General features: G+C 48.9%; 1 protein-coding gene across 1 annotated transcript in view; it reads left to right on the forward strand.

Annotated features, from left to right (window-relative positions):
* The window catches only part of LOC125946642 (uncharacterized), a 20,251-nt gene extending 10,588 nt beyond the window's left edge, over window positions 1-9,663 (forward strand). The window contains exons 4-5 of the mRNA XM_049670341.1: window positions 8,212-8,391; window positions 9,421-9,663. Of these exons, the coding sequence (XP_049526298.1) occupies window positions 8,212-8,391; window positions 9,421-9,560 (320 nt within the window). The 3' untranslated portion in view covers window positions 9,561-9,663. The remainder of the gene's footprint in view (window positions 1-8,211; window positions 8,392-9,420) is intronic.
* The last annotated feature ends 2,683 nt before the right edge of the window (window positions 9,664-12,346 follow it).

Consider the following 12,346-nt stretch of genomic DNA (forward strand, 5'->3'; position numbering starts at 1 on the left):
ATTACGGGAAGGAATAGGTTGCAAGTTAATGCAAAATGAAGCAGGCAATGACATATCGCTTTTGTGCATGTACAGAATAACGCAGCACTATTTGAAAACCGTATCTTGTGCCATTTCGAAATTATTCTGGGTCAGGAAACATGATTGTGTATTATTGTTTCTCCTTTGCAGAGAACTATATACGCTGTTTCTTTTGGCGCTGTCGTTTCCACGATGAGAAAGTCGTGTTCAACCATGATGACGAATTTCCTTTCTTCAAATTTTGCAGGAACCACGGGTGTACCCGTAAGCAGTACCAGGGAAACGCCCGCACGTTTAAACCGTGAGCTCCGATTACCCTACATACATAGAATTGTTAATCTATTGTTAGATCACGTGGATCCTACTCGTTTCCTTGTCTTAGGCTGCCAATTTGCTTTGTGCATTTCAGTTATACGCGCGAAGCTACTGTGACGCAAGCGAGTTGCTAGTTGGTCCTAGAAATATGCCACTTGAACACTTGAGAAATGCAGATCTGGGACTCGTGCGCCAATTGCGCCATTTTGATGCAAACGCAAATTGCTGCACGAAACTGCGCCAAACACAGAAAATTGACCGAAATTGCGCCACGCTGCGCCAGAGCGGCTTTGACTTGTGTGCTCAGGTAGTGGCCGCGAACAGCAAGCGGATTCGTATTCAGAAAAAGAGTGCAGCTGTTAGATTCCGAACACCGCGCTACGGTGCCTCCCATACATATCTGGTAATTTTCGCGCTTATAACATTAGACTTTTCGGCACTTCCCGAAGTGGCTGGTGCGGGCGCGGCCACTCACGGCTGTTGTTGCTGCTGACGGAACGGCCAGGGCAGCTTTAATCTCAGAGTGTACTACAATACGGATGAGTGGGCCGAGCGGTACGTGCGGCGCTCCCTAGCCGAAGGGCACCACCACGAAAGGTCGGCTGAGGGCACTGCGAGTGAACTAGATATCAGGGAGGCGAGCGCTGCAGAGGGCTCAGATGGGGGGGGGGGGGGGGGGGGGGGGGGGTTGCACTTTTCTGTCGCAAGGGTCTGTATAAACTAAATCAATTCCAATGTGCTATATGGGCGAGGCCTGAGCCATTTAGGCCTATCAGGAAGGGCTGATGGCGAATTTGGCGTAAAAAGTCGTAGTTTAGGCCGAAACGCCAAGCATCGATTGCGATAGCAAATTAGTGGACACCTAGATGAAGTAAGGATAGTAGTTTATCGGCCGTATAAAATTGTAAACATTCACTGCTTACTAACTAAATTAGCAAGCATGGTGTCACGTGCTCACAAGCAAACATGAACACATCTCACTCAATGACAGCGGAAACTCGCTGTCAAAACGCTGGAGTGAGGAAGCGCGGCTGCAGCAACGAGCGAATTGACCTTCGTGGTGGCTCTCGCTGCGCAAACAGTGAAAGGCGCACTGTGTCCACGTCGCAGATCGCTTTCAAGGTAGGGCCCTCGCAGCCGCGACATACGCAGCAGCCACCAGACTAGAAGCCTCTACCCCCGCCCTTCCCTCCCTCCGGACCCTTGCGCGCGATGGAAGACAGCGCGCCTCCTCCCCGCTTTCCTCACTTGCGCGCGCGAGATTGAGCAGCCATCGTCAGCCTAATCTCGCACACTTTCACTCGCACATACAGCATACGGCGCGCGGCGACCATGTTATCGACCCTGGGCTTTGCACGGGACATCACGGTGAAGACGATGACGACGGAAACGCGCCTGGCATGTCCATATAGTTGCTATCGCAATAAATGCACGTTAAAAGAATTTTACGTTATACCAGTCCAGGTTTGTTAGCGGCTATCTGGGTCTGCGGTGACATATGGGGATCCAGCTATATGTTATCGCGTCGATTGGACCGCATAATTTGAAAACACTTTCCGCTATGATCATGAGTGCTGGCGCGCGAATATATGGTTCGATAGTGGTGCCACCAATGCTTTCGGCTGCATGTGCCATGCCGCCGCTCAACCCAATCTTCCATACGCGTATTGTAATGTACCATAGCTACAAAGCGCGCTATTACTACGCCCTTCGTGTTGGTTTATTCTGTGCTTCATCGTCGTTTCGAGTTGCGCTGCCATATTCAATTCCGCCATAATTCAGATTGGCCTGCTCCGAACTGCTTGAACATGACATTTGATCGGCTCCAAATGGCTCCAAAATGAAATTTAGTCTGATCCAAGCTGCTCGAAAACGTAATTTTGTCTGCTCCAAACTGCTCCAAAATCCAATTTTACTTGCTGCAACATGTATTTCGTAAGTCCCACCACTGGAAATGTTTGCACACCATTTACAATACAAAAGCAAGATTGTCCTATTCAGCTATTTCGCATTCGCAAGTTTTACCGACAATACTTTCGCAATCCTAAAGATGCTACATAGTTGCCACCCGCGAAGTTATGTTAAACGAAATATTGACATCTCCCTGTGCACCCGTCCTTAATTTCCATCCGTAAACATTTTCTTTCATCAAACGATATTTCACTCGTCAACAGAAATGCAGTGGTTGCTGTTTGTTTCGATGACACTTCTTTAACATAGATCATCACCTTGTGGACCTATTATCATTAGTGTGTTTAAAACCCGGCATGCCTCACTGCGATTGGTGCAGTCAGAGAAGCACTTAGAGGAACACAATAGCAGCAAAAATAGTTCTCTGTGCTGCATTAACGAACCCAATTTGATCGACATCTTCGATGTTTGACCATCTGGTATAGTCTCGGCAGCGCGCCTTTGACCAGCCACGAAAGTTAAATTACTCGCGCAGAATGGCATGCGAAAGCGTTTTCGCCAACTGGACAAGACGGGTAGCTACCAATATCCCGAAATTTTATTTAGGTAGTTATGAAACGTATGAGGGCAAAGCGAAGCTGCATAAGTGTTTCCGAAATTGAAAGCATGGGGGCATTGCTCCTACATCACGGCTGCGTGGTGTACAAAACCGTCATGTATGCGTATATGTTGATAGCTTCAGATGGAAAGGTACATTTATGTTCTGTGCTACTATGAGGCGTTGCTTCTGAGTGGTACACGTTTATGAACTCTATACGGCATGCAATTTTGCAACAATAAAATCCCTATACATATGGCTGTGAGCATATTCATCCCTTGTTTATATGTTCATCCATGTTTATATGTTCATCTCATTCATCCAACAATATGTGCTAGGGGCTTAGAATTGACGCCACATAACAACGTTGTGTACAGGAAAAGCTTTATTCCGGCAAGTATTAAGAATGGGCTTTAGCTCGGGACGAATACAATCTTTATTTCGACATACATTTGAATGGAAGAAATGCTCTCATCAGACACCCGTTCAACTGAGCAGAATAAACGTATAACATTTAATAGGGAAAACTAAACTTTCTTGACTTTAGGAAGCATAATTTTGAGTTAAGCTTCACATACTTTTCCGAAAGTGGCCAGAAATTGGCACCGTAATAATTTAAGAGAAAGGAAGCCCGGTTGCTATGCAAGAATGGGATTAGGGAGTTTTGGGAGGTGGTTATTTGTGACGTCCTGTTGCACGATGTAGTATGAGTGGCACCCTCTTTAATGCAATGCCTTAGTCGTATGCGTTAACAAACTGGTACTTCGAGCGCCACGTATCAAGAATCAAATCAGTCCCCATAGAGCCCCTGCGGTAGATTTTTGCCGCAGATTCTACGAACGGAGGCGCAGCGTCTCAACCACAGAATCGCAAAGCGCTAGCAATCGCAAAGGAAAGACCAGTCTTACTGCTAGAACCACTGGCACCTATGGCATTGTAGCGCCCACCGACGCCTCAAAGCGTGCTTGCTAAGGTCGGCGCTCTCAGCCGGCGCCTTGGTGCCGGCCGCAAAAGACAAGCAAAAATTTAGAGGACGCTTATGATTCGCTTTTAAGAGTGGAACGCCATAGTATTCAAAGATCCCTGACTGCTCTCACGCTTCCCGGCAACTGCAGCTTTGCAACCACACTGTTTACGGGGAAACGCTGACGGGGAACGCTGTGCACGAAGGCAAGCCTTTTGGTATAAACGCGGCCCCTTGTGTAGGCCAATATTCTGTTATTGTTTCGAACTTTAATATTTGAGTATGAGAAGATTTAACATAAAAGGCATGCGCCGTCGGCGCTTTATTTTGTGACACTTGTTTGTGAGTATCATTCTCAAAATTCCGAGCTATAACTTTGTAAAGTATGTAGGACAAAGTGTGAGCAACCATTGTGCTAGAAGTATTTAGTAACCTGTAGTATATTGTTCACTCACAATACGCCAACACCAGCTACGGCGTTGACGCCAGACGCTGATACTGGATTTTCTGCGACACGGGGCCTTTAATGCTGCCGCGTTAAAAAGATCGGCGGCGCGTGTTCTGCTCGATGCGCAGGCACGGCAAGCGTAGTCCAGTTCTAAAAGCCGGCCTAAGAGCGGCCCGACCCCAGTAAGAAGGCCTGACGCTATACCTCACGCCCACGAGACGTCGCAAACCGTTCAGCTCCGTCTGTCTGCCCAGGTCGAAGCCATCTTCGATCTGCATCGCATCACCTTGGAGACTTCTCGGTTTTGCTACTTACTTCGCAACCTGTCTACGGAGGTGGCTCAAGAGCTGGTGGTATGGGGCATCGCTGCGTCTTCCGGCGATGCCCCATACCAGCGACTTAAGCAGTGTGTCCCAGATCGCACCACTGTGCCTGAGACACCCGGCTCCAGCACCTGCTCACCTCCGAAGAGCTTGGAGATCGCCACTCCTCCTAGCTGCTCAACAGCATGCTGCAGCTCCCGGGCACAAGCAACATCGACTCGAACGGTGCGCTATTTGGGGAGCTCTTCCTGCAGCGTTTGCCGCAGTCCGCCCTGTCTTGGCTGCTGCAGGAGACTTGACCCTCGACCGCCTCGTCCACCTCGCTGGTCGGGCCCACGAAGTGCATTTCCTTCGGTCGCCGCCCTCTCTTCAACACCAGGGCCCTTAGTCAAGCCCCACTTAGAGTATTGGATCGACACGCCCGCCGTTTCCATCGACGCCCTGCGGCATTCCTCTCATGACCAGTGCTGCTCATCCTCACGTCCTAGCCGCCGTTCCTCTTTCCCAAGCGGCCCCCCTCACGCAGTCGTCGAAGCTGGCCTGTTTTCTGGTACCATCGCACTTTCCAGCCCCGCGCCCGCCAGTGCGAATCCCGGGAAAGGTGCCATGAGATCACTAACGGCGGCATGTGACCTCGCCTTACAACCCGGCCGCCTTTCCTTGCCATGGATCGCATTTCGGCCTGCGCTTCCTCGTAGACTTTGGTGCCGAGGTCAGCGTACTGCCGTCCTCCAAACGTGACCGCACTTCTAAGTCACCTGGATGTATACACGCTCGACGCGGCGAACTCCACCTCCATCGCCACGTATAGTCTGCGATCCCTCACTCTCAAACTTAGCCTGCATGCGGCGCACGTTCTGGCGGGTCTTCATCGTAGCTGACGTCAATCAGCACATCTTCGGCTCCGACTTCCTGACCCATTTCGACCTCCACGTCAGCATGTGCCTCCATCGCCTCATTTAGCAGCAAGGCGCGCCTCTCCGTCCCAGGCGTGCTGTCGGCTATAGCTCCCACTGGCATCCGCGCACTGATCCCAGCATGCCCGTACGCTAGAATCTTCGAGGGTTTTCCTAGGGTCACAAGGCCCTGCCGTTTAAATCAACCACCAAAGCACAACGTAACCCATTGCATTGTCAAGTGTGGTGCACCCGTCGCAGCTCGTCCGCGTCGCCGCTTCGGTGAGCGTCTGGCGATTGCTAAACGGGAGTTCGATGACATGCTCCATCTGGGTATTATTCGTCCTTCGTCCAGCTCTTAGGCATCTCCACTCCATCTGGTGCCCAAGAAATAACCGGGTGACTGGCGTTCGTGCGGCGCCTACCCGGCGCCCTCAACGCTGACACGGTCCAAGATAGCTATCCCCTTCCACACATCCAAGATTTCACAGGCCACTTGGAAGGATGCAAGATCTTTAGCAAAGTGGCCCTTAATTGTCAAGGCGTATCCCCGTTGAGCCTGCCGATATCCCAAACACCACCATTAGTACACCTTCGACCTGTTTGAGTATGTGTGTATGCCCGTTGGGCTACCCAACGCAGCTCAAACGTTCCAGAGATTCATTGCCGAGGTAGTGCGCGGCCCCCTTGCAGTATTTGCCTACATCGATGACATCCTCGTCGCGAGTCGCACTCCACAAGATCACGGGGGTAACCTTCGGGAATTCTGCCAATGCCTTCAGAGAGAGAGAGAGAGAAGTGACTTTATTTGCACCCACCAAATAGATGACGGGGTACAGGCTTCAGCCTAAACCCACGCTCATCCTCCCTAACCGTCGACCGGGATCCCTTGGGACGCGGCGGTGGTCAGGGCGAGACCGATGACTTGTCGTTGAGCATTTTCTTCTTCGTTGTGTAGCAAGGATTCCCAGGACTCTCTACATCTATCTGGCTCATCAAAGCTAGGACAGGTCCAAACCATGTGTACTAAGTCCGCTAAACCATCACAATGCCTACACCGAGGGCTATACAACGAGGGATGCCATTTGCTCAACAGTTGTGGGTTCGGAAATACCCCCGTTTGCAGCTTCCTCCACACAACTTCCTCGCTTTTGGTAAGTTTCTTGTCCGCTCTCGGGTAAGTCTTACGCCCCAGCTTATAATGGTTGAGAATTTCTTGAAAAGTGTTCAGTTCGTCAGCGGTCTGTAGGGGTTCCTCGCTTGGGGATGTTGTCGAGACAGTGCTGGAATCCCGGAAAGTGAGACCTCGGGCCAGCGCGTGCGCCAACTCGTCCCCTCCCAAACCCTGATGAGCCAGTGTCCAAATTAGCGAAACCAGCTCCGCCGGGGACTGCCCGACGGCTAATATGTGTACAGTTGCGGCTGAGATCTTGCCCGCATCAAAGTTTCTGATTGCAGATTTTAAATCACTAACAATAACTCTCACATTCTTTTGAGTCAATGCCTTCAACAATTTGGCCAGGTTGTCAACACTCTGAAATTCGGGTCTTCCGAGCTTGAGTTTCTGGGCCACCAGATGTCAGTGATGGGAATTCGTTTGTAGCCCTCTCACGGGCAAGCCGTGAACTACTTTGCAGCACCCACTACCCTACGCCAGGTGCGTGAGTTCATGGGCCTAGTGAATTTCTCCCGACGCTTTATTCCGCACAGCGCTGAGCTTCTGCACCCATTGACTGACCTTCTTTACATGACGAAGGGCTCCTCATCCACGATTTACTGGTCTCCCGAAACTCAAACTGCTTTCAGGGCTGCGAAACATGCCGTCGCCGATTCGGTACTTTACATCCACCCGATGACTAACGGTGGATGCTTTCAATGTGGTCATCGGCACTGTTCTCAAACAGAAAATCGACTGAGAGTGGCACCTACTGGGCTTGTCGTCTCGGAAGCTCCAACCTGCCGACACTCGCTACAGCGTTTTTGGCCGTGCGCTGCTCGCCATCTACTCCACCATCCAGCAATTCCGACACTTCTTGGAGACCCAGCCATTTTGTGTTCTAACCGATCGTAAGCCTCTATTGTATGTCTTCCGTACGAACTCTTCCAAGCAGGTCCGTCGACCGCTCCGACTTCCTTGTATTGATTGCCGGCAAACTTTCCTTTTGTGCTCTTTTGCGCTCTAAACTTCCCCACTCTGTGGCTGCCAGTAAGAAAAAGTTAGCGACCGAGAGTAAGCACATCCACCGAACAATACGCTGCTCCTTTAGCCCGCGCGAAGCCTTCGAACGCAAACAACACGTGCAAAACACTGCACGTATACCTGGCGAGGCGTTTATTATTTTAATTGATAAATAAAGTGTTGAAAATGTTATTAGGGCATTATTACATTTTTGTACGTGATACGACTGTTAAATAACCAGCAAAGAAACGCAAAACAGGGCATATTTTCTGTTGCACAGAAAACTGGCACTTTCAGTTTCGGTTTCGTAGACGCCGGGTGGGTTTACATCTTTTTATGTATCTTTTGAAAGAAACTGCGTAGGGATATAATTTTTTCAGCAAAATTATGGCGAATAAATTCCTCATCTAACAAAGAGGAAGCCAAAATATTTACATTTTGAAAAGAAATTTGCACTTTTCACTTCGCCTCACACCTTAAACGATTCGACGGGCTTCTGACGCGTTGTGTAATCCTGGTGGTGAACGCATGCTTCGATCTTATTTCGCCTTTCCAGTGTCACCATTCTGCACCAATCCATTTGATGACTTATTAAGCAACCCATGTGGGCACGATAACGAAAAACGCTACATGTATGACGCCGCTAAGGGCAAGTGTAAACGGATTTTTGGAATCCCTTGCAACGACAGAATATCTACTTATTTGAAGCTTCGGTACTGCCTGCTGACGTGCCCACGTAAGTAAAATCAAGCAGCTAATGTTTGAAGCAAACTGTTTTTTTTTTGCCGCTTCTCCCACTTTACGCATGCTGGCTGCTGTCTTTTACGATGGGTCATGCAGGGTCAGGGGTAACAATGGGCTACGAAGCACGGACTATCCTCGTTGGACATGTGGCAGTATCGGTTCACGAGATGTCTTATTTTACTTCAATACCAATTTTACAGCAAAGCGCTCACTTTATGTTCCCCTCCTCCCCCAGTCCATCCCCTCCTTTGCGCTTGCTGGCTGTGGACTTACCCACATTGGTTTCTCCGGGAGATAATGCGAACCAAGGTGGCCTGTAGCACCCAGGAGGATTATGCACCGAGCGCCGGCGTGTATTCGACTGTACAAGCCCGAGTTACCATGTTGCTTCAGCTGTCGAATTGAAATGAAAAGTGTTCAATTTCTTTTTAATTGTGTGCTTAACACGATTACCACACTAGTAATAAATACTCACAAGGCCCGTCCTTTCTCGAGATGCTCGCACAGAGACCAACGTCTATGTCCTTCTAATAGAAACACATGAGGAGTGTGCCATCATTTTATTGCTTCCGTATATTGTAACACATGGGATATAAGAACCGAGCTAACGAATACTAGTGTGATATCTAATAGCATGCGTGAGCTTGCCCGCCAAGTAGCTGTAGGTGTTAGATATCAAGAAACGGAAAGGGATATTTAGGTTATCTTTTTGAGCTAGCCTGAGATAAACAATTTGCTTTCCTTTATCGACTTGCCTTGGATTTGATTGGAGTATGTTGGCACACTTTGTTCGTAAGCGCAGAAAAGAAATGGTATGTGCTGAAGGAGGAGAGTGCATGCGAACGCACCGGTATAGAAGTGTTCAGCTTTCCTTGTGGACGAATCAGTTGTAAGTGCCATTGATCAGTGTGTTGCTGTACCGCTGAATGAAGCTACAGTTTTTTTTTTCTTCTTTATGTGACGTACCAACGAAAAGGTTTGAGATATTGAAGTGTGTGCATTGTTTTGTTTTATTTTGCAGTGGACTCACCGTGCATAAAAGAACCGGAAAATGGAACTGGACAAGGAATTTCTTACTACTTTGATAAGCAAGAAGGCACGTGCTACTCACAAAAACAAGGTTACACTGACTACGAAAAAAGGAAAGAACCATTTTCGTAATATCACAGAATGTGAAAACGCTTGTTCTCCGGATTACCGATGATCTGATGTATTGTTGTTTTCCTTCCTTGTGTACATTCGCTTATAATAAATTTTAATCTGGAAGTTTCTCATGGTTGTACTAATATTTTTGACGCTTTTCTTGAGCGTTATACTCAGTATGTCGCAGAATTGTCGTAATATTATTCGGACGTCGAGGACGTAAAATTGCCTGCACACGCCTTTGTTACAGGTTTTATCATTCCTTGGTTCATAATACGACGTCCGTCAGAACTGCCCACAGCATCGCCAGAACCAGCAATGTGAACTTGGTCTGCGCTTCACGGGCCAGTGCCAGCTATCAGCGACAATTTTTTTTCGGACTGCGCGGAACAGGAAGCTTCATCCCGTTGCCATCGCTGCTGCAACTGACTTTGCGTCCTTCAAATACTTTCTTGCCAATTGACAACTTTAATCGCATAGTTGTGCTTCATCACCGTTCATCCCTCACGTAATGTGCCACATTGGGGCATTTCATTTCGATTCAATTCCAATTCACTTTACTTCAGATCTTGCCTGACCAGGCGCTGCAGACGCCTGCTCCTTCTGCCTCAGTTCGCAACAAGTACAGAACGAAGAATTACAAAAATAATGTTCAAACAGAGTCTCTCATTTCGCAATATGAGAAATGATTTCAAGAAATGTTTCTTAACAAATCTTAAAAAGGCTCTCTCGATACTAAATTTCCAAATTAATGCGAAAAGTGTTTTTCACATGAAAACAGTAATGCAAATAAAAAAAAACGGCAGATCCCAAGCCCTGTGCACGAGATTTTTGATTTCTGATCGGCGCGGGTAATCTCCACTAGACTGACACAGAGCGCCGATCGCAAGGGACGCGCGTGTATTTTACTGGAAGCGTGAAAAATCTTGCCGGCCAGTGTAGAGCATAAAAAAAAAGGAAAATTTAGGGGCGAAGCACCTTAGGGCCGAGCCTTGTCCCTCGTAGTCCGTAGCTCTGGTTGGCATGGAGACTGCTATGTATGTATGTATACGCATATATACATATACATATGTATATGTATAGTATATGTACGCCAAGCTCCGGCTTCCGGAAGCCGACTTCCGCTTCCGTTTCCACTGCCGGTTCCGCTTCCGGTTCCACTTCCAGTTCCGGCTTCCGGAGAACGCTTCCGGCGTTTTTCTTTCTCGTCCGTAGCTAGGGGCGCTGCGGTGCACAAGGGCGTTCGTTCCCGACGCGCGCTCTCTTTCTCTCTCGTCCGTAGCTGTGGTTTACCCGAATGATCCCCCGGTGCTTCGCCCACTCATCATCATTCACTTCGTGGATATGCGGTGATTTTCTTTTGTTTTCATATCGTTGTGGGTAGCATTGGGCTTCTGGAAGTAGTTAATTTATGATCGCCTGACTGTAAATAAATTTCAATGTTGCGCGGTCACCAATTGCTTAAGTATTTTTCAGCTGCCTACAAAACAGAAGAAAATCTGCAAAATTAAAGGACAAAAACAATTTTATTGGCAATTAACTTGTGAACACAATTACGCTATGCTAGAAAGTGAATACTTTTTCAAGGTTGCAGTTTGCCACGACGGCGCAATTGAGCACAGGGAAATACATGGGCACGAAATCTTCTACGCCTTTCGATGCCAAGCATTATAGTTCCAACAAGTTTTCATAGCTTCCTTACTTTTTTAGTGTTGTCCTCCGCTTTTCGATTTCACTGAAGAGAAGAAGAAGAAAAAAATACTTTTTTCAAAAGGAAAAGGGGAATGGGTCATAGAGCCTTATGGGTGGGGCCCTCCGTCCAGGGCTTCACTGGCCTCCGCCGCCCGCCGTACTTGATCCAGAAGTGCTAGTTGCACTCCCAGGTTCGAAGAGGCGAGCTGTGCCTTCCACTACTCCGTACTAAGTATTGTATGATTGCCTAGAGTTCAAGTCTCTGGGCGTTCGCGCGCAACCCCACGAAACGTGGTAGAGATGCGGATATACGTCCATCTGTATCCTTCTTAGGTCAGTCGGCTCTTTTCCGCTTAGGGACTTCTGAGGCGTGCCACACTTTTGGCGCGTGAAACGCTGGTGAGCATAAAGCTCTCTGGCTAGAATTGGAACGGGCGAAGATCGGGTCAGAGAGCGCTGCTCGGTTACTAAACTCGCGAGCTAACGCATCGGCCCTCTCGTTAACCTCGAGCCCGGCGTGGCCCGGGCGCCAAATACACCTGTGGCATCAGGGTCGGTGTGGGTTCGAGCAGCCTCAAGGCTGCGGCAGTTATTCTACCGGCCATGAAGAGCCGGCAGGCTTCCTGTGAGTCCGATAATATTACGGACGACACTCCCATACGCTCCTGAAGCCGTACAGCTGAGGACTATAGCCGTGGCCTCTGCCTTCGTATATAGCCGAGGTGGTGCGTAAGGAAGCGCTAGTGATTCCTTGCAAATCCTTGTTTACGGCTGTGATTTCGTGGCGGTGCCTATCGTAGCTGGCTGCGTCGAGGTACACGGCACTGGAGTCGGTTCCGAATTGTTTACGGAGCCATTTGATTCTCGCTGTACGCCTGGCCTCGTGGTAGTCGTGGTGCATGTTTTTATGCACCGGTGCCACCGAGATTTGTGTCCGAACGTCGGGCGGCATGTCCTCTAACACCTCGTCGAGATACTGGGGGTGGGGCGGTGCTCCTATCCTGGTGAGGATTTCCCTACCCGCGGAGGTTTTACTGAGACGGTCCCTCTGAGAGATGAGCACCACTGTCCTGAGTTCTGCATAGGTGTTATAAATACCTAACGCTAGGAGC

Source organism: Dermacentor silvarum, chromosome 7 (genome assembly GCF_013339745.2).
Source record: "Dermacentor silvarum isolate Dsil-2018 chromosome 7, BIME_Dsil_1.4, whole genome shotgun sequence".
Classification (NCBI taxonomy): Eukaryota; Metazoa; Arthropoda; class Arachnida; order Ixodida; family Ixodidae; genus Dermacentor; species Dermacentor silvarum.